Source organism: Cryptotermes secundus, unplaced genomic scaffold (genome assembly GCF_002891405.2).
Source record: "Cryptotermes secundus unplaced genomic scaffold, Csec_1.0 scaffold417, whole genome shotgun sequence".
Taxonomy (NCBI): Eukaryota; Metazoa; Arthropoda; class Insecta; order Blattodea; family Kalotermitidae; genus Cryptotermes; species Cryptotermes secundus.
The window spans coordinates 1,365,175-1,392,874 of NW_019739949.1; the positions used below are offsets into that span (position 1 = coordinate 1,365,175).

The 27,700-nt window shown below is 38.0% G+C and overlaps 2 protein-coding genes across 5 annotated transcripts in view; one reads left to right on the forward strand and one right to left on the reverse strand.

Moving 5' to 3' along the window:
* LOC111872106 (lon protease homolog 2, peroxisomal) overlaps positions 1–19,030 on the reverse strand; it is a 76,047-nt gene extending 57,017 nt beyond the window's left edge. Inside the window, exons 1-4 of the mRNA XM_023865674.2 lie at positions 18,774–19,030; positions 18,421–18,520; positions 8,435–8,624; positions 4,692–4,801 (exon numbers count right to left, since the gene is read on the reverse strand). Of these exons, the coding sequence (XP_023721442.1) occupies positions 4,692–4,801; positions 8,435–8,624; positions 18,421–18,520; positions 18,774–18,883 (510 nt within the window). The 5' untranslated portion in view covers positions 18,884–19,030. The remainder of the gene's footprint in view (positions 1–4,691; positions 4,802–8,434; positions 8,625–18,420; positions 18,521–18,773) is intronic.
* Positions 19,031–19,116: 86 nt separating this feature from the next.
* LOC111872107 (N6-adenosine-methyltransferase subunit METTL3) overlaps positions 19,117–27,700 on the forward strand; it is a 77,627-nt gene continuing 69,043 nt past the window's right edge. Inside the window, exons 1-4 of one of the 4 annotated variants that reach the window (XM_023865677.2) lie at positions 19,117–19,290; positions 19,366–19,497; positions 24,260–24,420; positions 25,698–25,778. In XM_023865677.2, the coding sequence (XP_023721445.1) occupies positions 19,445–19,497; positions 24,260–24,420; positions 25,698–25,778 (295 nt within the window). In that variant the 5' untranslated portion in view covers positions 19,117–19,290; positions 19,366–19,444. Of the gene's footprint in view, positions 19,291–19,365; positions 19,498–19,571; positions 19,653–24,259; positions 24,421–25,697; positions 25,785–27,700 lie in introns of those variants that run through there. The other 3 variants (XM_033754530.1, XM_023865678.2, XM_023865679.2) reach the window with 3 other exon arrangements.

A 27,700-nucleotide genomic window follows, 5' to 3' on the forward strand; every position in this document is an offset into this window, starting at 1 on the left:
ATTCATTCAATGTGTGGGGATCATTTGCATACGCTTCATATTTTAGGTTCCTGCACAGATATAAATCACAGAGACTTAAGTCTAGAGATATTGTTGGTCACAATCTAAGACATATCAGTCTGTCATCAAATACCTTCTTTAAAATGTTAATTAAATAATTAACAGTGTGTGTTGTAACACCATTTTGCATAAAATAGCCATATATCTTTTCTTCTTCCATAATGCTCTTTTACATTCATTCATTCATTTATTTTACATTCCATAGATCCACAGTACAACAGGTAGGATATGGAACATGTCAAGTGGTACATGTATAAAAGACAAATAAGCCAAAAAATAGAATAAAATAAAATGATGACAGAAATATAAAAAGTTCTATTACTAATAGTTTTAAAACTTGGTGACAATAAACATACTTCATTAAACTATATATAAATTCTTTGGTATGTCATTGACTTGCAATAGCCTTAAACTGAAGATATTCATCAATGGAATAAAAATAATGTGTATAAAAAAATGTTTTAGACAGGCTTCAAATTTCCTTGGATTATGAGATATATCTTTAATATGTGGAGGAAGATTGTTAAACACCCCAATACCCATACAGTACACTCCCTTTTGGTAAACTGTAAAATTTACTGTAGGCAGATAAAAATTACTTGATTGTCTCGTACCTGTATTATGCTTTTCTGAATTTAAAATAAAGAGATCCCTGTTACTGACCACAAACAACATGAGTGAAGAAATATATTGTGATGCAAGACGCAAAATTTCAAACTTCCTAAACAAATTCCTGCACGAAGCCCTGCTCCTGCAGCCCATCATAATTCTTATTATTCTTTTTTGCATTCTAAATATTTTAAAACTGTGGGGCAAATTTTCCCTAGAACATTAAGCCATAGCTTATGATCGAATTAAAATATGAATAATAAATAATTTTCAGAACATTGAAAGTCATATATGACTTGATACTCCTCATAATATAACATACTGAACTCAGTTTTGGGATAATACCTTCAATATGACCTCTCCAGTTCAATGAATCATTTATATTTATACCGAGGGTCTTAATATTAGACACAGTTGTTATTGGTTGATTGTTATAAACGATGTTTACATCAATTGTGGATTTATTTTTAGTTTTAAAATGAATACAATGAGTTTTGTTAACATTTATTGAAAGTAAATTTGTTTTGAACCATTTACTTACACAAGTGAAGGTGTCAGACATCTTATTTCGAAAGTCCCCTAAGCTAGAACCTTTGATTAATATGCTTGTATCATCAGCAAACAAAATAGGTATAGCATTACTGTCTACAATTTTGGGCAAATCATTAATATAAATAAGGAACGACAAAGGGCCCAGAACTGATCCCTGGGGAACACCATCAGTTATCTTTTCCCATGTAGAAAGACTTATTAGATTTGATTTCTCATTGGAAACCTGAGTTCTCTGATATCTGTTATTAAGATATGATTCAAACCATAACTTAGCTTTGCCATTAACACCATAAAATTGTAATTTAGAGATCAATATATCATGGTTTAAACAATCAAATGCTTTTTCAAGATCAAAAAAAAAAATACCACCTACTGGAGATTTACTATTTAAAGCTTGCAGGGTTTCATTAACTAACTTACATATGGCTTTGTTTGTTGATGAATCTGCTCTAAACCCAAACTGTTCTTCTGCTAAAATACTCTGATTACACAAGTGCATCTGAAGTCGATTATACATGACTTTTCCAAAAACTTTAGAGAAGGAACTTAACACAGATATGGGTCTATAGTTGGAAATACAAGATCTATCACCTTTCTTAAACAAAGGTTTAACTACTGCATATTTCAGACGATCTGGAAAAATTCCTAAAGATATTGATTTATTACACATATAAGTTAAAGGCGAGCTAATAAAAGAAGAGCTTATTTTAAGTATCTTAGTAGATATTCCATCATACCCAGAGGAATTTTTGGGTTAAAAGATTTATTATATTTTCAACTTCTTTAGACATTACAAATTTTAGTTTGATGTTTGGAAACGGATTCTTAAAAGACTGCGATACATAATGAAGAGGAGTAATATTATCTGGGTTATGAAAGCTAAGTTCATCATATTTATTAATATTTTTAGCTATAGATGAAAAATATTTACTAAACTCATTTGCTATCACTTGGTGGTTATTGACCAGAGTCCCTTCAATATTTAAAGTAATAGTCTTATCAGTATTTCTTGTTTCATTAATTTATAATTTAACTATATCCCAGATGGTTTTATTCTTGTTCAGGGATTTACTAATTTTGTCTGCATAATTAAGTTTCTTTGCTTCCTTGATGACAGCAGATAAAATTTTACAATATTTTTATAGTAGTTTAAGAGATCTAGATTACTACTGTCCCTACATGCTATGAAAAGTTCTCTTTTATGTTTACAAGAGGTTAGAATTCCTAAAGTAATCCAATTATTACTATTCTTTTTCCCAATACTGACTCTCTTTAAAGGAAAGCTAGAGTAGAAAATTTTAAAATAGGAGTCTAGGAAGGAATTGTACATTTCACTGACATTATCCATGGAGAAAACAGTATCCCAAGTTTCATAGCTTAATTTAAGGAGAAAGTCATTTATTGTATATTCGTTAATGTTTCTAGTCAGCACAAATTTTTTAGTGGGTGGTCTTAATGTAATGTAATAGTCTGGGCATCATGAAAGCCCATTTATTATTGGACTTACGGAATAATTTTCACCCTTGGTAACATCGATAAAAATGTTGTCAATAGCTGTGGCGGAATTATGTAGAATGTGAGTTGGAAAATTAACTACACTCGTTAAATTATAAAATTTGAGCAAGGCTTCCAATTGACTTTTTCTATCACTATCAACTAAATAATTTATGTTTAAGTCACCACAAACAATGAAGTCAATAGTAGCAATAAATAGTTTCTTAAGGATTGTGTCTCATTTAATAACAGAAGTAGCAAAACTGCCTGATGGAGATCTGTATATAGCAATTATACACACCTTTTTAGTATTCAAATATAACTTAACGGCACAAACCTCAAAATCCTCGTCCTTACAATACTTTGCAAGGACAATGCTTGCATACTTTATCTTTTCTTGCACAAATACACAAACCCCTCCTTTTTCATATGATGCTCTAAATAAAAGGCCAAAGAATATCACTAACGTACCAGTCTGAACTGACTGTTCAAAAAATTTAGGTCCTATTAATCATGTAGCGGTAATGGCATGATACACACTGATTTTCTGAATACAAAGGGATACTTCAAACACCTGTCTCAGATCAATATTGGTATACCCAATCAGATGGAACAAACCTTCATCAGTAGAAATGTAAGTTCTGGGTCAAGAGCACTGTCATATGCTGTCTGTTAAAGCCACTTACAAATATGCATTCTCTCTCATAATCACCTTCTTCAACTGTGTGAACTTAATTTTATATGGCAACAGACATAACTCCTTAGTCACTCTCCCCTCTATTTTTGCCTAAACCTGTGCCTGCTGAGTTAATGGGGTATAGGATTTGTGAGGTGAACGTTCTAATTTGGTTCCAATTTTGTAAACATTTTTCTGTTAGCACAGTATTCTGTCTAATGCATTTCTTGTCTAAAAACATCCAGCTGAACCCATTTTCTTCACCAACTCAAAATTGATGATGTAGCTAGAATTTCAAAATCATGGTAGTTATGGCAGAACCTTCTATTAGAGAATATATGTAATTATTATTTTTCATAGAAAAAAACCCAATATTCATGTGTGTATTACACCATCTCAATTCAGCAATGTAAATCAGAATATGAAACAGATTTCTGAAATGTCTTGCGAGAGCAGAAACATGAACAGATCTGATATGTATTACAATGAGTCACTTGCAGGTGCAGACAGCCATACAAGATGCACAATAAATGCACACTAATGGGCTTTAAAAGGTCTCTGTCCACCAATTTACTGCTTCAAGCATGTCCACTACAGCAGTTTCTCTCTTCACTGTTGTGATGTGGCCACGCATCACAATCCACTTTACAGCTGCTCCTTCTCTGGTGGCCATGTGCTGGAAGCTGTCCCCACTATATTAAACTCCCCTTGACACCACTACTTGTTGGTTATCACTTGCTCCATCTGCCTTGTCTTCTTTGTAGTAGGTGTAAAGTCAAGGAGAAAGAGAAGATAATTTGGGTGCCACAATACAGTGTTATGAAAAAGTGGATCCAATGAGGTGCGGGAATAGTAGGATGTCGATGTTTGGAGGGCAACCATGAGAGTTCTGTCTCAGGGCTTAACAGGCCTTGTTTTGGCAAGACAAGCGAACGAAGAAAACACTGGCTCACATCTTTGTCATCAGAACAATTAACTTAATTTATTAACACTGCATAATTACACCCCCCCACCCCCCCATAATCATTGCTAGGCAATGGGCTGTCTGTGTGTCATGTCAAAGGAACATACATTATTAGTTCTTCCAAGAACTTCTTGCTTTATTTATTCTGATATCAGTGGTAAAACGTGACATGAAACTGAGGGCCTTTTGAATACTAGGCTAGTATGGTAATCACTAGATGACCCTGGTGATGATCCAGCACTGGTCTGTAATTATTCATCTGAAAAGCACAACAACAGCAAGCAACAAGACAACACAAGAGTGAACTGGTATTTCCAGTATTTCAATAGACAGTACCTTCAGCCTGGCTACAGTAGAATTGGAAACATCCAACATTTCAAGCAGTTTTGAGGCTTCTACTCTGAAGCTCTGAATGAGATCCATCAGTTCCTGGTTATCGTCATCTTCTGTAAATATAAGAAATGAACAACTGTTGATTCTAATCACATGAACTGTCATATGGCATGAAAAGTGTCTTGGTTATTTCACATTGCTTCCCCAACTGCACAAATTAGTAACAGTGAATGACAGTATATCTTTTGGCTTGTTTTGGACTTCATCCATCGTCTGGTATGTAAAAGATAAAAGACCACAATGTTTCGGAGACTGGATCTGTCTCCATCTTCAGGTGGGTAGGGAAGGATAAACCTACTCAGTTGGGCCCATTAGAAAGAGCTAGTCTCAATCACTGGACCAGTTTATCCTACCCCATTCACCTGAGGACAGAGACAGATCCAGTCTCCAAAACGTCATGTTCTTTTGTCTTTTACATACCAGATGATGGATGACGTTCAAAACAAGCCGAAGAAGAACAGTATACACCATCGTCAGAATCCTTTCAAGTCTATCCCTGTGAATGACAGCATTTAAGAGCTGCAAAAGATGTGGGATGATGGCCCATCTTAAAGTATTCACCTAGCATCTCAGTGAAGAACTGAGAAAAAAACAAAGAGAAAAATGTCAAGACTGCCAGTCTCCATGTGAAAGTTTAATCTCTGAATCTCCTGAATGTGAATCAGGTGTGATACTGGGTACCATGGCACTGCTACCCAGTCAACTCTTCAAGCAGCTAAGAGATACACAGTTATTGAGAAATTACCTACTTAACATACAAGGGGAAACTCCCTTATCACTCATTCTGAAGGTACTTCAGAAGAACCAACGAGGACACTATTGCCACTGGTTCAATAAACAGTGGTGTCAATTTTTTGCTTTTGGATTTTATGTTTTCCTGATTTTAGAGTTGTTATTCTGTCCCAGCCAAATACTCATAAGGACAATGTCAGATTATAACTGATTTTAAAATTACTTTAACTTCAGTTTTTCTGAATTTGCACTTCACTTTTTGGGTCCCAACAATGGAAATTAACCAAATTTAGCATTTACAGTGTTCTATGTTGGAAGATTCACACAACACAAGTGCTGTTCTGCTGAGGTTCCTTCTAGCAAAAAATAGGCAGATCTTTGAATGTGACAGTTTTTGAACCTCGTGCCAATGAACGAAGATCAGGGAAGAAATTACTCAGTTTAAAGAAATGGCATGTAGATGGCTTATTTGCATTTACACCAAAATTGTGCTCACACCTGTACAATTTTAATGTTTTGCCAAAGCTACGGTATTAAGCAATGCACATTTCCTTTATGTTGTATCATATTAAATTCCTTGATCTTATATTTATTTTAGGTAGTCCTTTAAAAGTGTAAGATCGAGTATACTGTATTGGAGCATCATGTTGTCAGATATATAATTATAGGTAGGTCTGTCAACACAACACAATACAATATATAACATCAATTATACTGCCATGTGACTGATTATAGGCTATTGCTAATCAGATTTACAGAACTCTAAAAGAGTTACAGTCTCCACTAGCCACTGCTTAGCAGTGGCTTCCAATGGTGGATGTACCACTTCCTCTGGGTTCCTGAACTGTCCCCAGCCTCAGCTTCAAGCTTCTGACAGCAACAGATCACAACAACTAAACTCCAGTGGTTATCTAACTCATTGGTTTTCAACCTTTTTTTTCTTGTGGCCAACTTCTGAGTTTCATTTACTTCTGTGGTCCCCACCCCACACATTAATTATAATAAATACATACTTTACCAACTGCACTTTTATTTATAACATCTATTATTTACCATATAAGGAATATTAATAATAATAAATGGGTTTATTAACTACAGTATTTATTTATAATAGAATTTTTACTCACATAATGTTTTATTTATTTACAATATATAATTATGCTCCCAACAAAAAATATTACAATAATATTATTGTCCCTTAGGTTTAATGAGATGAGAACAAGCAAGATTTTGTATATCTGGTAGCAGCACTGTTTGTGATAATGAAAAGATCACCTCTCTTCACAGTACCAAGACAGTTAGCAGATGGACTTGACTAAATCCAGATTCAACATTTTTCTTTTGTAGAGGGATTCAAATTCTATTGAAAGCTAATAATTTATTTGTAATGGAAGTTCAAGTTATTATAAAATGTAATGCTTAGTTGTTAAAATATAGTAGCTGGAGTGTTTATAACTTACTCCCTCCAAAGTACATAACTGCCACAATAACTTGCACAGAAAAATGTTTTTTCCAAACACTCCAAATGCTGAACTGAAGAACACCTGAAATTTACTGAAAAGGTAGTGGGAGAAATTTCAAATCATTTTTCCAGTTAACCATTTCATTAGGGCTTTGCCCACTTCGAGAAAGTGAGTACCTGTTTACCAGTAATTGGAACTTCCAGATCTAAGGTTGTGGTTTAAGTACATAGGTTCTGTCCCTTCTAAGTAAGGTACACAAAAACAAGAATATTGAGTTATTGTATATGTACTGGTTACTTGGCATTTTTATTTCTTTTTATATTAAAATTTAATTTAAAAGTGAAATTTTCATGGCCCACTTAATAGTTTCCAAGGCACTCCACTTTTCTGAATTTTGCCTGTGGTCCCTATGAAATACAGCATGGCCCGCATTGAGAACCACTGGTCTGACTCACTACCTCACCAATCAACTCCAAACTTGTCCTGTCTATAACATCTCGGCACAGAACATACAGAAAACAATGTTCCTCTTTTGCTGTTCATGGCTCGCTGCCTAGTAACAGCCATTGTATAACTGCTTATTTTGTGGTCACTGCCTAGCAACAGGACCATATGCCACAATATATTTTGATCAGCTACATATCTTCGCATAAAGGACATCTTTTAACTGAGATGGGACAAAATCCTCAGTAATAACCAAATCCATAGCACACAGATTATAAGTCTTACATACATATTTACACAACTGGGATAAAACTATCACAACTCTCGAACATGCAGAAAAACACATAGAGCAGATGAGAACCATAATAAGTGCCAAGACAGAGCACTGAAATACAACCCTCCATCAAAATATGGAATGATCATAGCTGTGCATATGTTAGTATAGTACCAAACTCATAACATGTAAATACTGCATGTAGTACACAAGTTGTATACTAACAATTCTGCACTAAATACAGCATTCAAACATGTGACGACTTTAATTAACAATAACTTCTTCACTCAATTTATATTATCTTTACATTTTATTATATTTATCAGTTATAATTTATATCACACATCTAATGAACAGCATATACCCCATTTTTATCATACACTCAAACCAAGGTTAGCACAACAAAATATGACAATGTAAACATTGGCCAATATGCAAATTTAGCAGAAAGTTGATAATATATAAACAAAGCACCTGAAAATGGTCTTTATGGATGAAAGATGTAGCTGATGAAAAGATATAATTGATATTATGTATTGTGTTGTATCAACAGACCTAGGCATAATTATAGTTGTAAAATCAAGGTTTTATTGTATAAATGCAAATTATATTATTCATGAAGGCATGAAGCAGTGGCATGGATAAGTACTATCAATGAAATGGCAATTTCAATTAACACAGAGCTCTATGCATATATACGTCACAAATTTAAGTTTCTGAAGTGATTTTGGTCCTGAAATTATAACCTTAATTGAACAAACAACAAGAAGTACCATCATCAACTGCCAGCTTGTCAAGTTGTGTGACAACTCCAACCAAGTATGGTACTTCCATCACAAGTTTCTCCAGTCGGAAACGACACAATCCTGTCACAAGCAGTGTGAATGACGGCTGAGGCCAACTGATACCAGTGACTTGAACAACAACTGCTGCAGTACCAACTGTGTGCAATGGAGCAGTACCCTGGAGCAGTACATTAATCAGAACCATGAACAAAACTTCATAGGAACTTGTACAGAGAGGTTAAACATTTTTCTCAAGTCCATTTGAGGAAAGCTGACAATAACACAATATGTATTTCTTCTTCTTAAAATGAAGATATTCTAAACATCTCTGAATAATGTTGTATTTTAGCGTCCTGTTGCACTGATTTAAGTTCATGATTTATTTAAGCCGTCTTGCAGTGCATACACTCATTTATCTCCTTCTCTCCCTCGCACTACATGTTTCGGCATAATAATGCGACTGCGTGTGTTATACTGTTGGGCTTCCTGGGTATGTCGCAGGAGCACGACACAACAAAAGCACAACACACGATAGTGAAGGAGTGCTCCAACAAAGGAGAATGGGCGTGACTGACGTAGTGAGGGGCGACGTAGCGATGTGGTATCCTGAACAATTTTAATATTTTTAACGTTTGACAATGTATATGATAGATACATATTTTAGTTATTTTAATGTGTGAACATGGCATGCAATGAACTGGTTTGACGTGGATAAGTAAGCACCTGAAGATGGCATTATTATGCCGAAACATGTAGTGCGAGGGAGAGAAGGAGATAAATGAGTGTATGCACTGCAAGACGGATTAAATAAATCATGAATCTCTGAATAAATTTAAATAAAACTAGTTTTCAAGCATCTGCTCAAAACAGTTATTCATGCTATGGTCTTCTGAGTAACACCATGCAGTCACATATGACATAACCACCTACCACACCACATGGAATCATAACCCAGAAGATCATTTTTCATTGCCCTGAGAACCCCAGTCTCAAAGAATTCATTACTTTCCACTGATTTAAGTCATGCTGCAAATTATGTTTTATGTCTGAATACATGTTCTGAGTCAATAACACTGTTAGGTCTCAATCACATGATATTTCTGGGTGCTTTTCAATCCCCAGTCATCCTTTAAGTTTGGTATTGTTTCAAGTCATGGTAGGTTCTCTTAGGAAGATCCAAACTATATTCTGCATTTTTGGGCATTACTGTTCAAAGTTCCATGTTAGGTAGGTCCCTTGTCACCATGGCATGGCACGTCCTCAGGTTGCGGATGGAGGAGACACCCTCCAGTTTTGGAGGGAAGCTGTAAATATATTGAATAAGCAGTCACTGACAGATGACAAGGGGTGGTCCTCCAGCTAGGGGGTTGGGTGTGAGGCTAACAACTCTTTACTGTAACAAATAAGCTTCATACGAAAATGTACACAAAGCCTTGGACCTGGACGGATCCTCTGGATAAACGACCTAGGCTAGAGAAAATGGACATGAGATTTGGCACCTGGAATGTTAGAAGTTTGTATAGGGCAGGTTCGCTCAGGGTAGTGGTAGAAGAAATCTCAAAATGTAAATTAGATTTAGCAGGAGTACAGGAGGTCAGAAGGGATGATGTTGGCATTGAACCAGCAGGCAAATATACATTTTTCTATGGAAAGGGGAATGATTATCATGAATTAGGTACAGGTCTTTTCGTACACAAGAGAATTGTATCAGCAGTTAAGACGGTAGAGTTCGCTAGTGATAGGATATTATATATAATACTAAAAGGTCACTGGTGTGATATCATCGTTATGAATGTTCATGCACCAACAGAAAGATAAAATTGATGACATAAAGCACAGGTTCTATGAAGAACTAGAATGTGTATTTGATAAATTCCAGAAGTAAAATATGAAAATTTTGTTAGGAGATTTCAATGTCAAAGTAGGGAGGGAAGACATTTTGAAACCAATGGTCGGGAATGAGAGTTTGCATTAAATTAGTAATGACAATGGAGTTAGTGTAATATTCTTCGCCACATTGAAAAAACTTACTGTCAAAAGTAAGTAATATCCATAAATTTACTTGGACATCTCCTGATGGGAAGATACACAATCAAATCGACTATATTTTGATACATAGGAGACAGCATTCAAGTATACTTGATGTCCGATCATTCAGGGCAGCAGATTGTGATACTGACCACTACCTGGTCATGGCAAAGTTTAGGGAAAGACTGGCAGTGAGTGAACAAACAACACAGAGTTCATATGGAGAGGTTCAATCTCAAGAAAATAAATGAGGCAGACTGTAAAGAGCAGTATCGTGTTGAAATCACAAATGGATCTGCGGCTTTGGAAAACTTGAACACTGAGGTGGATGTTAATAAAGCTTGGGAAACTATCAGAGAGGATATCAAAATTTCAGCCAAAAAGAGGCTAGGTTACTATCAACTGAAGAAGTATAAGCCATGGTTCAATGAAGAACACTCAAAATTATCAGACCAAAGGAAACAAGCCAAACTGCAGTGGTTAAAGGATCCAAGTGAAATAAATGGGGACAACCTGAACAACATAAGACGTGATGCCAGCAGGCATTTCAGGAAAAAAAGAAGAGGGACTATCTTAAAGACAAAATTAATGAGCTTCCAATGAACAGCAAGAATAAGAACATTAGAGATCCGTATAGAGGAATAAATTACTTTAAGAGGGGTTACCAACCTAGAAGTAACTTAGGCCCCCCATACACACACAGTTTGACCTTCCGATCGACCTTACAGGCAAAACTGTGATAGTTTGGCCTCTCCCTTTCCTTCTCCATACACGTGCAGATAAACCGCAAGGCCGCATGCAGTCTTCCATTTAAAAATTGCTGTTGTGGGTCCTCCTGCAGTAGTATTTTTTAATTGCCCATTTAAATTTTGTTCTAAATTATATTATGTATCATAACTTTTGAACTATATAAGATATAATTATGAATTTTTCACTGAAATCATCTTAAAAGTTGGTTTTATAATCTTACCTTATAATACGAGCACCTTGTATCTGAGCGATGGAAGCAAGTAGTTAGAATTTGAGTTTCGTATTGAATTTCTTGAAACATCCATCTAAACACAACTCTGCCTCACATTCACTACACCATTAAAGAGATTCTTTCCTTTTACCATGTTCTGTGAACACCACACATCTTTTTTGAGGCTTTGCCTTTTTTCTCTGGCTGGAATATGCTCCAGGAAATGTTGTTCTGTGAGTCTTTCAGGCAGCGGCTCAACTGATGGACGGCCGTATACAGGCTGAGGAAAACCAGATCTGTGTTTTTCCACGAGGCCTTGTGCTGTTGAAAGTCTGAACTTTAGTGTGTCCATGTTTTTGTTATTCGGGAGACACCGATATATGACCAATGCGTTATGTACTGGTACATTGAGTAGCCTCTTGAATAACTTCTGATACAACTTAGTACTCTTCTTTCATTCAAGTAAGTACAGCTGTAGCATTTGATCCTTCAGATCCACTCCTAGCATGTGTCTGTTGTAATCACAAACTACCACCGGCTTTGTTTCTTGTTCGTTTGCTTTATTCACAACCACATGCATATCATCTTTGTGGTATGTTGATATCATAGTCACTCAGCTACCATAACTATGAGGTCATGCGTTCTATTTAGACTGACTGGCAGAGCTGCAGTATCTTGAATCTTATGGTTACACGAACAGAGAGTGTATTCTTTTCACAACAGCCCAGTGCAATCATCATCATGCTGGCGTGGTTCATTCCATATTTATGGGCCTTCGAAATTAGGCTTACAGCTTGGCGTATGGTGTACAGCAAACCGCAGGTAGGAGCATTTAGATACCAGCGTACCATGTACGGCAAACCACGCTGAAGGGTTGGTGTTTAGCATTGTAATCTATAATTGTTAACATGCAATAAAAGTTTGATTTTTAATTACACCACTTACCTCCATATCACTGACAAGACTTCAAAACCCGTCCAAGGCCTTGTCTTGGTCTACCAGGAACAAAAAATCTTTGTAGTACCACAATTTCGGGACATAGAGGTCTTCGCTACTCATTCCATATTTCTTAGGCGTCAATACTTTCTTCTGTTCCTTCCTGAAACTGCTTCGTAGATTGTTGATCTTTTTCAACACAGTTTCCTTGTTAACTTGTGTGTCAACTGTTTTCATTTTTTTCTGTCAGTGCTAAATAAGCATTCTCTTTCATCTCCCGGTTGTGATATTCTTTGCTCTTCACCTCCCAAATGCAAGGATGACTACGAAATTGTTCAATAAACTCGATTAAAGAGTCCTTCGACCATGTCGCCATAGCACAAAGTTTCAAAATACCACGAGAAATGACCACAACGCGAAACAGTAGGGAAGAACACGAGACAGCAGCAGCAACTGAGCGATTGGCCTGCCGGTATCGTTACACACGTACGTTCCGCCTGTCGCGTGCTATGTCCTGCAGGTAGAACTGACGGGATTCCTACAGGCCAACAGTCCAAACGATTGGCCGGCCGGCTGCACCACACACGTCAGTTTTGCCTTTCAGTCTTCAACTGTGCAGGCCGAACTGGAGGCCAAACTGTGTGTGTATGGGGGGCCTTAGTGAAGGATGAGAATGGTGATCTGCTTGCAGATTCCACAACATTTTGAATAGGTGGAAGAACTACTTCTCTCAATTATTGAATGACATAGGGAAAGTACTGTTAGGCAGACAGAAATCCATACAGCTGAGCCGTTAATAACTGATCCTAGCCCTTTTGAGGTTGAAAGTGTTATTGCAATATGAAACGGTATAAATTGCCAGGTAGTGATCAAATTCTGGCAGAACTTATTCAAGCAGGAGGCAAAATATTACGTTCTAAGGCCCATAAGCTAATTACTTCTATTTGGCATAAGTAAAAATTGCCTATCAGTGGAAGGAGTCTATTATTGTACCAGTTCACAAGAAGGGTGATAAAATTGACTATAGTAATTATCATTGGATATAACTGCTAACAACATTATACAAAATTTTATCCAATATTCTTCTCTGCAAAAACTGACGCCGGAAGCAGCGTCATCAGTAGTGACTTGAAGCACAGAGCAAATGATGCTCGAGATGGTTCAAGTTCGTATAGCAGCAGGCGTGACCAGAGTGGTTTGAACGGCTGCTGTACTGCGATGTGGAAAGCAAATGGAAAAACTACCACATTATCACTTTTCCTGGATAGTCTCTTTCCAAAAACAGAGATACCATGTATGCGAGATGTTTCCTCTGGAGGCAAAACAATCCGGAGGTAAACTACTCCCCCAATCGGATCTCCGGGGGGGAGTGTTTCTAGAGGAAATGTCATGCAGGCGTTACAACAAGAAAAAGTGCGAAGATCAGAAGAAACAGCATGGATACAAGATTGGAACATGGAATGTCAGGACCTTGAATCAAGCAGGAAAATTGGAGAATTTGAAAACGGAAATGCAGAAGAATGAAGTGTCTGTGCTAGGTGTCAGCGAAGTGCGGTGGAAAGGACAAGGTGAAATAAGAAGCGGTGATTATACAGTGTATTATTCCGGAGGTGAACGGGCTGAAAGAGGTGTGGCAATAGTGGTGCATAAAAGTGTAGTGAGGAGTGTTGTTAAGAAGATTGCTTGTAATGACAGAATTATTGCTCTGAAGTTAAAGGCGGAACCGGTAGATATACTGATTATACAAGTGTACATGCCAACATCAGAGTATGAAGATGATGAAGTGGAAAAAGTGTATGACACAATTGAAGAAATTCTTCAGGAAGATGGAAGAGGAGACACAAACAGCATCATATTGGGAGACTGGAACAGCATTGTTGGAGATGAACCATATCAGAATATTGTTGGATCACATGGACTAGGAAGACGGAATCACAGAGGTCAAATGCTTATTGACTTTTGTGAACGAAATGGATTGATTGTTACCAACACTTGGTTCAAGAAGCCAAAGAGAAGAATTTACACATGGAAGGCACCTGGGGATTGGAAGAGGCATCAGCTGGACTACATCCTTGTGAAACATCGATTCAGAAACAGTGTGAAGGATGTGAAGACGCTTCCTGGGGCAGACATTGACTCTGACCACAACTTGCTGGTTGCCAAGTTCCGAACCAGGTTGAAGAAAATTATAGGATTTCGAAAGCGCAGACCCAGATGGGATTTGGAGAAGTTATATGCTCAAAGACAAAGCGTGCAAGAGACTCTAGAAGAGAAACTCGGTGCAATTGAAGGTGAAAGCGGAAATGCTGAAGCGCAGTGGAACGATATAAAAGAATGCATGTTAGATACTATCAGTGATTTGGTAGGTAAAGTTGAGAAGATAGCAAGAAAACCATGGGTTACACAGGAGATGATGAGTAAAATGGAGGAGCGAAGGAAATGGAAGAATGTCAACAATGAAGAAGGCAGGAGGAAATACAGGAGACTGAGGAATGAATTGAAAAGAGCCACGGACAGGGCCAAAAAGGAATATCTTGAGAAGATATGTAATGAGATTATGGAATTTCAAAGAACAGGCCGTTATGATTTGATGTACATGAAGACAAAAGAACTAGGATGGAAAGAGAATCATGGGATTCAAAATGTTGGCATCGAAGACTCCCAGGGGAATAGAATAGTAGATCAGAGGCAAGTGCTGAAAATTTGGGAAAATTATATTTCAGAACTATATGATCGACCTAATCGGCCAGAAACCTTAGAAGTTGAACCGGAAGAAGAAGTAGATACAGACGAGAAAGGACCATATATTTTACAAAGTGAGGTGGAAAAAGCTATCAAGGAAATGAGGAAGGGAAAGGCTACAGGAGATGATGATGTACCTGGAGATGTGCTCAAGTTACTGGGAGAAGGTGGTTTGAAAACACTGACAAAACTAATGAACACCATATATGAAAGTGGAGAGTGGCCCAAGGACTTTACAGAAGTTACAATGATTGCCTTAAAGAAAAAGACAAAAGCTACAAAATGCAGCGACCATCGCACAATAAGTCTTATTGCACATACAGCAAAGATAATAGCAAAGATACTTAAAAGAAGAATTGAAAGGAAAATAGAGGATGTACTTGGAGAAGATCAGTTTGGATTTAGAAGAGGAAAAGGAACCAGGGATGCAATTGGGATGATGAGAATTATAGCGGAACGAACTTTGGAGATAGATGAAGAACTGTGTGTTTGCTTCATAGACTGGCAGAAGGCATTTGACCGGGTAAACTGGACCAAATTAATGCAGATCCTGAAAGAAACAGGTATCGATTGGCATGAAAGAAGATTGATTAGCAAATTGTACATGGATCAGAAAGTTAGAGTACGACTGGACAGGGGGGAGACAGGAAGTGTGCAGATTGGAAGAGGAGTTCGACAAGGATGCTGTTTATCACCAATTCTGTTCAACTTGTACAGCGAATGCCTTACCAAGGAAGCTCTGGATGGGCTCGGTGACTTCAAAGTAGGAGGGCAAATTATTCAAACTGTGAAATATGCAGATGACCTTGTGTTAATGGCTAAGGAAGAAACTGTGCTACAGGGCATGATTGATAGACTAATTGAAATTGGAAGGTGCTATGGCATGGAAATGAATGTGGAGAAAACAAAAGTAATGAAAATTTCGAGGCAACCAACCGCAGTCACAATAAAGATACACCAAAAAGAACTGGAGAATGTGAAATGTTTTAAATATTTGGGTAGCTTGTTAACAGATTATGGAAGGTGTACTAGTGAAATTAAATCCAGGATTGCCATGGCAAAAGCTGCATTTAGCAAGAAGAAGAATCTTTTTACCAGCAAATTGGACTTAAATTTGAGGAAGAAACTAGTGAAATGCTACATTTGGAGCATAGCTCTGTATGGGGCTGAAACATGGACACTTAGGGCAGTAGATCAGAAACATCTGGAAAGTTTCAAAATGTGGTGTTGGAGAAGGATGGAGAAGATCAGTTGGACCGATTATGTGAGAAATGAAGAAGTGTTAATTAGAGTCAGTGAGCAGAGGAATATCCTACACGAAATAAGAAAATGGAAGGCTAATTGGATTGGTCAGGTTTTACGCAGAAACTGCCTTCTAAAAGAAGTTATCGAAGGAAAGATAGAGGGGCGGATAGAAGTGACAAGAAGACGAGGAAGAAGATGTAAGAAGATGCTGGATGACCCTGGGGACAGAAGAGGAGAAGGAGAAAGCTATAGATCGCATTAAATGGAGGAATTGTTTTGGAAGAGACTGTGGACCTGCCGTCTTGACAGATTACTGATGATGATGATGATGATGATTCTTCTCTCAAGGTTAAGTCCACATAACAATGAAATGACTGAGGATCATGAGCGTGAGTTTTGATGTAACAGATGAACAACTGATCAAATTTTTGCATTTGTCAGATATTGGAGAAAAAATTGGAGTACAATGAGACAGTACATGAGCTGAAGAAAGCAGTCTTATGGGATGTGGCACTGTGTAGATATTGTGTTAACCAAAGTTTCGGAGGAACGTATCGCCTCCATCTTCAGGGTAGAAGAAAAGAGAAACTCTGCAAGCGAGGAACAAGCGCGAGCAAGTGCTCACAGAGTAGTAGAGAGCACAGACTAATGTACTCTGTGAGCACTTTCTCGCGCCGGTTCCTAGCTTGCAGAGTTTCTGTTTTTTCTTCAATCCTGAAGATGGAGGTGATATGTTCCTCTGAAACTTTGGTTAACACAATATCTACATGGCACCACAACCCAGAAGACTGTTTTCTTCGTAGTCACTACTGTAAAAACCTCAAATCTTACACAGTACATCAGCTATTTGTGGACTTCAAGAAAGCGTATGATTCAGTTAGGAGGGAAGTATTGTACAACATTTTGATCGAGTTTGGGGTACCCATGAAACCAGTTAGGAAGATTAAAATGTGTATAAACAAAATGTATAGTGAAGTCCATTAAGGTAAACATTTGTCTGATAAATTTCCTATCCAGAATGGTCAAGGAATGAAACAAGGAGGTGCTTTATTGGGACTCCTTTTTAACTTTGCTTTAGAATATGCCATTAGAATGGTCGAAGAAAATCAGGTGGGACTGAAATTAAACAGACACATCTGCTGTTGATCTATGCTGATGATGTGAATCTACTGGGTGATAATATAGATACCGCAAAGGAAAAACACACAAACTTTAATTGATGAAAGTAAGAAGATTGGTCTAGAAGTAAACAGAGAAAACTAAGTATATGTTGCTGTCTCGTCACCAAAATGCGGGGCAACATCATGACATAAAGATGGGAAGATGTTTTGAAAATGTGGCACAGTTCAGATATTTGGGAACGACTATAACAAATCAAAACCCGAATCAGGAGGAAATTAAGAGGAGACTGAACTTGGGTAATGTTTGCTACCATTCAGTCCAGAACCTTTTGTCTTGTCTGCCGTCCGAAAACATAAAAATTAAAATATACAAAACTATAATTTTACCTGTGGTTTTATATGGGTGTGAAACTTGGTTTCTGACATTAAGGGAGGAACATATACTGAGGGTGTTTGAGAACAGGATGTTGAAGAGAAGATTTAGACTGAGGAGAGATGAATTGACAAGAGGTTAGAGAAAACTGCATAATGTGGAGCTTCATAACTTGTACTCTTCTCCGAGTATAATTAGAACGATCAAGTCATCAAGGAGGATGAAGTGGACAGGGCATGTAGCACAGACGGGGGAGAAGAGGAATGCATGTAGGATATTGGTGGGAAAGCCATAAGAGACAACTGGGAAGACTAAGGCATAGGTGGGTGAACAATATTAAAATGGATCTTAGAGAAACAGGGTGGCATGGTGTGGATTGGATTGATCTGGCTCAGGATAGGGACCAGTGGAGGGCTCTTGTGAGCACAGTAATGAGCCTCCGGGTTCAATAAAATGCTGGGAAATTCTTGAGTAGCTGCAGAATTGGCGGCTCCTCAAGAAGGGCTCAGCCCCATGAGTATTGTTCAAAGTCAGTTTCAGTCAGTGACCAGAACAAAATGTTACTTACAGATATGTCCAAGTGTTGTTCGGGTTCTTTGGGTACAACTCCTATAATGGTGCTTGTCAGTGACCTCTGGTTTAGAAGACGACTCTTTATCATCGCCATGCTATAAGTAAACATAACAAAAAGTGAAAATCTCTTGCCAGGTGTGTACATTCGCGTTTACATTTGATCTGTAACCTATTTACCGACACTGTCGGTAATTCTGACTACATAGAGTCAATTCATTGAAGTTGGGCATATAGGTTCGAAATGAACATGTAATTTGAAATGGTAATTATAAACCACCGTAGGAGTGCCGCACTTCCTAAACGTCCTCCGCCATAGGCCGAGCTTTTGTACACATACTTTACACTCACTTTCGTGAACTTGTAACGGGAATTTTCATTGACGATCCTGGAAGGAGTACCTCTTCATCAATAACAAGCAATGGAATTTGTCGAGGAATACTCATCATCATTGATGTCATTTTGAAAATATGATTCAGTTAATAATGATAGAATATAAACACTGAACCACTAATTTCGTAAAATCACCATGATAAGCACAAACACTTTATGTGCAAAGTACAAACATTACAGAACGAACAGTCACTCTCTCACTTTGCTCACGGTCATGGCTGTGACGACGGTGACGACCGTGACGACCATCGTCTGTAGTTTTCTGTAGCGTCTGTAGAGCGCTCTGTTGATAGAGAATTGTAATAGACTAAGTTGTTTGGGTTGGTGTTTAAGTTTATAATTTTTCGGAACAGGTGTTGGAATTTATGCCCAGTAGATTTCGTGGCATTTTTCACCATTTTCGCGAAGCCTGCCCGGTGTTATTACTATTAGAGGTACAGTTCTGATAGGATTCTTCGCGCATCAAATAACACAGGTAAGAAATTCAAACTTGGATTGTGTCATTATATTTTTTGAAATGTATGTAGTTCTTTTCGTCGTTTCTTTACAGTACTTTCGCGTTACGTCGCAGTCGGATCCGGTTGGATCCGGACTACCCTCTGTTAATCTGCGATGTCCTGGGTTCAAACATGAGACCTGAGATCGGCTGTCCTGCCTTATTCATTTTTACCAGCCCACCACGGTAATGTGGGCGTAGTACCGCAAATTAACCAATGACCGGTTCCTTTTTATGGTTTATTTTTGGACGCCTTTAGTATCTAGAATGTGTAGCGTCGAATGGTAGGATGATTGATGAACTGACAGGATTTGAAAGGAAGCAAACGTGGGCTAATAGAGGTACAGGGTCTTCATTATATGATGTCACTATAAGCGCGTCGGAAATTTCTCCGATAAATCCAGCGTAATAACTGAGAAATTGTGACGTTCGCAGTGTCAAAAATTGAAGACCGTTCTCTATTACAACATTTGTCTTGAAGGATTGAGGAAAATCTTGGAAGACCTCTGGTGTCTCTGGCGAGATTTGAACTGAAAACCTCCAGAATAGAAGTCTAGAAAGTTAACCTACACCAGCTTGGTTAATTCCTTCCAGATCCTTTTCCAATTCATAGGCACAAATCCTACCATTCATAATCAGAGCTACAGCATCATTAAATAAGCCATAAATAAATAATTTGTATACCTTCCCACAAAAGTTGATCTTAATGTAGGGACTGTTTTTGCATTTGGATGATGGCATAAAACTTCCTCCACAGAGTACAGTACTAAATGTCCACTTATTAATACAGTGAATGTGATATCATGTTGTGTGCCCCTGTTGTCCCATATTGATCTGTGGTCTTATATTAACTGTTGTATAGGGTTCAGGTGCATATATCAAAACTGTTTTAGAACTATGGTAAACTATACTCTTGGAGCTGAACGCTTCTTGAGAAGCCGCCAATTGTGCCGCTATTCAAGAATTTCCCAGCAGTTTATGGATTCTGAAGGTACATTGCCGTGTTTACAAGAGCCCACCACTGGTCCCTATCCTGAGCCCGATTGATCCAGTCCATACCATCCCATCCTGTCTAAGATCCATTTTAATATCGTCCACCCACCTATGTCTTCATCTTCCTAGTGGTGTCTTTCCTTCTGAATATCCCACCAATATCCTATATACATTCCTTCCCCCATTCATGCTACATGTACTGCCCATTTCATCCTCTGTGACTTGAATGTTCTGATTATATTTGGCGAAGAGTACAAGTTATGAAGCTCCTCATTATGCAGTTTCTCCAACCTTCCATCACTTCATCTCTCTTCGATCTAAGTATTCATCTCAACACCTTGTTCTCAAACACCCTCAGTCAGTGTTCCTCCTTTAAAGTCAGAGACCAAGTTGCACACCCATACAGAATCACAGACAAAATTATAGTGTTGTATATTCTAATTTTTGATCTCAGTGACAATAAAGCTTAAAAGACTGCAGTGGGCTGGGCATGTACAGAGAATGGATAAGGAGCGTATCTCAAAGAAAATATTATACAGTACAATAGGTGGTAGGAGACATGCTGGGAAACCAAGAACTAGATGGATTGATGTAGTGGATGAAGATGCAAAGAAGTTAATGGGCGTAAGGAACTGGAAGAGAGCAGCGCAGGATAGAGAGGAATGGAGGGGATTGATAAGGGAGGCCAAGGCCCGACATCGGGCTGTTAGGCCACAGAAGAAGAAGAAGATATTCTAATTTTTATGTTTTGGACAGCAGACGAGAAGACAAAAATTTCTGGACTGAATGGTTGCAAGCATTACCTGAATCCAGTCTCCTCTTAATTTCGTTGTGAATCAGGTTTTGTTTTGTTATAGTCTTTCTTTATGGTATCTATATTATAACCAAGTAGATTCACATCATCAGCATAAAAACAACTGATGTGTTCTGTTTAATTTCAGTCCCAACTTGTTTTCCTCGACCTTCCTAATGGCATATTCTAAAGCAAAGTTGAAAAGTAGTCTCAATACAGCACCGCGTTTCAGGCCGTTCTGCATAGGAAATTTATCAGACAATGTTTATCTATGTAGACTTCACTATACATTTTGTTTCAACACATTTTCATCTGCCTAACTAGTTTCATGAGTACCCCGAACTCTATCAGAATATTGTATAATACTTCTGACTGAATCATACTCTTTCCTGAAGTATATGAATAGCAGTTATATCCAATGATAATTACTATAGTCAGTTTTATCACCATCTTTTGAACTGGTACAATAATATACTCCTTCCACTGATCAGGCAATTTTTCCTTATGCCAAAAAGAAATTATTAGCTTATGAATCTTAGAACATAATATTTTGCTTCCTGCTTGAATAAGTTCTGCCAGAATTTGATCACTACCTGGTGATTTATACAGTTTCAATTTTGCAATAGCTCTTTCATCCTCAAGAGGGCTAGGATCAGGTACGAACGGCTCAGCTGTCTGTACTTCTGTCTGCCTAACAGCACTGACCCTATATACATTAAAAAACTGAGAGAAATATTTCTTCCAACTATTCAAAATGTTGTGGGAATCTGCAAGCAGATCACCATTCTCATCCTTCACCAAGTTCCTTCTAGGTTGGTAAACCCTCTTAAAGTCATTTATTCATGTATACGGGTCTCTAGTGTTCATGTTCTTACCGTTTGTTGCAAGCTCATTAATTTTTTCTTTCAGATATTCCCTCTTTTTTTTCCTGAAATGCATGCTGGCTTCACATCTTATATTGTTCGGGTTGTCCTCATTTATTTCACTTGGATCCTGTAACCACTGCAGTTTGGCTTGTTTCCTTTGGTCTGATGATTCTGAGTATTCTTCAGTTGATAGTAACCTAGCCTCTTTTTGGCTGAAATTTTGATATCCTCTCTAGTAGTTTCCCAAGCTTTATTAACGTTCACCTCAGTGTTCAAGTTTTCCAAAGCCGCAAATCCATTTGTGATTTTAACACGTACTGCTCTTTACCCTCTACCTCATTTATTTCTTGAGATTGAACCTCTCTGTATGAACTCTGTGTTGTTTGTTCACTCACTGCCAGTCTTTCCCTAAACTTTGCCATGACCAGGTAGTGGTCAGTATCACAATCTGCTGCCCTGAATGATCGGACATCAAGTATACTTGAATGCTGTCTCCTGTGTATCAAAATATGGTTGATTTGATTGTGTATCTTCCCATCAGGAGATGTCCAAGTAAATTTATGGATATTACGATGTGGGAACATTGTACCTTTGACAGTAAGATTTTTCAGTGTGGCAAAGTTTACTACTCCAACTCCATTATCATTACTAATTTTGTGCAAACTCTGATTTTGTGCAAACTCTCATTCCCAATTGTTTGTTTGAAAATATCTTCCCTACCTCCTTTGGCACTGAAATCTCTTTAACAGAATAGTCTAGAAATTTTCTAGAAAACCAAGATTAACAGCCATTGGAATCCATTGAGCTGACCATGCGACACCCTCAATCCTCAAAAATTGGCACTAACTTCGCTGACAAGCGGCGGTCGCTTGTAGACCAAAGGCTATGGAGCATTTAGGGAATACAGTGGCACACTTTAACATTCTTAATTTGTGCCCTGCATGAATGATTCATGTACATCATGCAGAGATTTTTTAATGTTCAGGGAATATACTAATTGAAAATGCATTTTTAAAAGTCCTAAATATTAGATTAAGGAACATGCAAGATGTGAGTAGATTTTCTTCCTCATATTGGGTACTGAGATATTACAGAGGTTTATTAGCAACTAGATGAGTTCACAGCTCTGCGTTTCATGGTGACTTGCTGCGAGGTGCATGTGATTTTGGTGATCAATCAGCATGCCTGACAGGCGATAACATTTGGAGTGAAGTAGTTATAATTCACATATTAAAGGAGGTGTTGAAAATGCTGCCCTCTCTACATATAGATATATTTGGCAATTAATTGTTTCATTAAAAAACACAGGTACATCAATCCTCCTTGCACTTACAGCACACCAGATACCAGCTTTCACTGGATGGCTTCAGCAGTTGTGTTGCCATTCTTGCAATAGACTTTGGTGTTCCAGTCTCTTGAGCTAGATGTTTCAGTGATTTCTAGGTGTGTGTTCAACTGTGGCCCCTGTGTCATGTAACTTCTCCTCAGCAAGCACTCGGCCCTTATGTATTTTTTTATTGTCTATTAAGAGTCCTGTTGTTCTAAGTTTATTCACCAAACTATTAATTCTTTGACTGCTGGGAATTCTTTCATTACGAAATTTAGGTAGAAATTTTTGCTGAAACTTTCCAGCAAATCCATATTTCACATAGGTATCATACCGAAATACACGTTGCTCTAAAGTATACTGCACCATGATGTTCACTAGCTGTAACTGAGATCAGATGGCTAAAGGAGCTGTTAACTGCTGCCTACTGCTGATAAATCATAAACAAACTCTCACACATGAGCCACACTGCTTGCCGTGAAACATAATGCCATCAAGTGGTTTACAGTTAACTACTTCCGATCATTCCAAATGTTATTGGCTGATACATTGGCAAAATTTGTGCACCTCGTAGCAGGAGATGCAGCAGCCACTGTGAAGCGCAAAGCCATGAACTCTTGAAGTTTAAAAAACCTCCCTCTACTTGCAAAGATTTTAAGTTTTTCATGTTTGTTACTTGAAGATTATAGTGATATTAGGTTTTTTTTAAAGAAAGCGAGTGTTTTCTGTTCATATGTTACATTTAGTTTTGTGTGGTGTAAGCCTTGAGCTTTTGAGCAAGATATGTGTACAGCCTCTGTGATACCAGAGTGTCCTAGTTTGCACACACTATAAAAGACAGAAGTATGTAAAATAGGTGTTAATTGTGGTTGTGTTGGTAAAATACATTCTGGGGGGATTGACTGCACATTTTCAATCATAGAAATGCATGAGTCAGTGCTGTAATAAGAGATATTTAATATTTTCCAGAGAGACTGGAGGAGGACCTTATTTTTGTGCTACCATGTCAGATGCATGGGAAGAAATTCAGGCCATTAAAAGTAAACGGAACAGCCTCCGTGAAAAGTTACAAAAAAGGAAGAAGGAGCGACAGGATATCCTAAACCAGTCTGGTGGAGCATTAACAACAGGTTCTTAAAGTTCATATGATAATCCTTTTGCTGCCAATATACCATTTGAACAGATACAGATTCTGCTGGACAAGCTGCTACTCAGTCTGGCTAGTATCTACAGAATGGATTTCTACTGTATGTAATTCATGTATAGAAAACTCTGGTGTCCAATATCTGGCATTCTCATGCAAGCTTATAAAAATTTCAAAGGCAATTTACCATTATTGTGAAGTTATTTCATAAACAACATTGCAGTGGTGATGTGTTCACTTGTCATGTGGTATTTCTGTTAACCACTGCTAGCAGCACTACCCATCTTTTTCTCTCATGCAGGTGCCATTACAGTAATAGTGTTCTATGATTACATGATGACAGTAGAGGCTAGTCATATCTGTGGTTGTGTTACAGTACGTCTAAAATCTTTCACCCACCAATTTGTTATGTCATCTAAGAAGACTCCATGCAGGAACTAAGGTAAAAACACTTTAGATAGAAAATGTAAATATATAAAGAAACTGTAGAAGGGTGAAAGTCTCTTCAGAATTGGGTTTCTGCAAGTTTTACTCATGGAACCAAAAAATTCCTGTACATGGAACATCCTGTTCCTTATATACGCTGGATAGTTTGGTGTTTCTTCTGTACAGTTTGGTAACTTAAAGAGATGGCACTTGCATGGAGAATGTGTAATTTTGAACTACTTCAATTTCTTATCTCAGGCTGAGATTTCTCTTTAAGGGTAAAGTTATTCTTGTGTTCACTTAAGTACCACTTCATGAATATGTATGGGGCAGTGGAGACATAGCTTTGCACATTTTTAACCTCTACACTGCATGGGTGTGAATGGTCAGCTTTGCCCCAGGGGAAGAACCTCCTGTTTCCATAATATAGGATGCTGGGTGGGCTCAAGAGCTGGTTGGGAAATTGGGAGGAGAGAGAAATCTCTTGCACCCCACAAGGAATCGAGTACTGAGTCAATGGTCATTGAACTTTTAGCCTAGTCAGTATATTGCATGAGCCACTGTGATGCACCTCTCTGGAGATGTTACTGAAAATTTTACAAAACCAGAGTTCTCGCTTTAGACAGAAAATGTAATTATGTAAAGAAACTGGAGAAAGGTGAAAGTCATTTCAAAATTTGGTTTCTGCAAGTTTTGAGCATGAAACTAGGAAATTCATGTTCCTGGAACATCCCGTTACCTGTATGTGCTGGATAATTTGCCATTTGTTGTATATGTTGAGCCAATATAATGTGTGCCTTATTATTCAGTAATATTACTGGCAGACCTTTATTTCAGATGCCAGTCCATCTCTGTCAAAAACAAAAGTTTTGTCTTCTGAAGGGAGTACAAGTGGAGCACCATCTCCAGTAACACAAGGTAAAGGTAAGGAACATGTCAGTAAACCAAATTGTCCCATCTCCTCTCTCATTTGGCTCAAGGATTTACTTACTGTTGATGTGACGCTTATTAAAGCATTCATTATCAAATCTGGCACAGTACCATCTTCATGACTACAACTGCTTAGGACAAACCTAGTATGTAGCCAGTTTCATGCTGAGCTTTGAATAAGTATCTGTGTCTCCTGCAAATGGCAAGAATGTCCTATTATTTCTTGCTGATCACAGTTGGAAACCAATTGACCTAATCCTTCCAGCCACACTATGTTCCTGGGGTGGACTCAGCCTCTAACAGAAATGAGTACCAGGAATGTTCCTGGTGGTAAGCAGCAGCCAACACATAAGGCTAACAACCTCACCACCATTTGTGAGCCAATTGTGTGGAAAGTGTGGGAGCCTCTATATCTCAACCCCATAGGCCTCCAGGGCCTGTTACAGGGATTGCTTTACACTTGGAAACTTCTGAATCAGTATTTCAGTTTCTCATGGTGGTGACTGGAAGTTACTGTTCTCTGGGTTGTAACGCCATATCATCTGGTAGCAGTTACTGATGTTTCAGAGGGATGTACTGCCTTCATCTTCAGTGTACAAGAGTAAACCTGAAGTTGAAAGCACCATATTCCTCTAAAACGGGCATGTCCAACGTGTTGATCGCGGGATGATTTTTGGTCGATCTCATAGGCTTATAAGGAAATTATACGTGAAAAGCATGTAAATTCACTTGCAATATAATATGATTATATTCAGATTTTGAAGGGAAAATACATATTAAAGTAGTCTGTACTTTCAATGTATGTTGCTTTTACAACAAACATCATGTGTCATGTTATTTTTACCAGTATTTTTGTTTAAAGCGAGGTACGACCATAGGAGAGGGTGGTAGATCACTGGCAGTTTTGACACTAAAAAGTCGATCACAACCTGTTTGAAGTTGGACATGCCAGCTCTAAAACACGATGAACATCTACCAGACTTTATGGCATTACATTGTAGAAGGCAGTAATTTTAAAATTTGTAGACCATATTTGCTTGAATGTATGCTGCCTTTTCCCCTCAAATTGATGCTTTTAAAATCGGTGTCTTATGAGTGGTTCTTAAATGAACAGAATGTAGGAATATGTAGATCTGGTAAGGATAGAGAGTATATTAAACCCTTGTTAATCTGGAGGAATTGGGTGGGGAGAAAAGTCATCTGAATTCAGCTATAATCCGGATTAGGAAGAACAAAAACACTTAGAACATAAATAAATGGAAAATTTAATGATATAAGTAGTGCTGTTGAAAGTATTATTATTTTTATTGCTAGTGGGGTGGGACTATGTCCCTTGTACTGTGGCCACTTCTGGCCTATTGAAACTGCCCCAGATGATAGGTGAGGGTGATTGTGGAGCAATTGGTGGAATAAAGATTGGCAGGGGAAACCGAAGTACTCGGAGAAAACCTGCCCCAGCGCCACTTTGTCCACCACAAATCCCACTTGACCAGACCCGGGATCGAACCAGAGCTGCTGTGGTGGGAAGCCAGCGACTAACCGCTTGAGCTATGGCGCGGCCAGCTGATGAAACTTAATAACAAAATATCACCATAGAACCTTAATTTAAAAACTGTAAAAGGATGATATATTTATTCATCGATAGAAGACTCAGAAGTTGTACTTGTTTTTTAATGTAGTAATGCAGGTTTGAAGAACTGTCAGGTTTTGTGTGAACAGACAAGTGGCTCATCTTCCTTTGTAAGCACCATGTGTCTTTTAACGTAAGTACTCCACTGTGAACAACATATTTTGTATTTCGATCTGGATTAACTGTAACTTGATTAGTGAGAGTTTACTGCACATCCATACTCATCAGTATTGGCAGTGGTGAAGATGTGAAAGTATTGAACTGTTCAGTGATGGTAGGG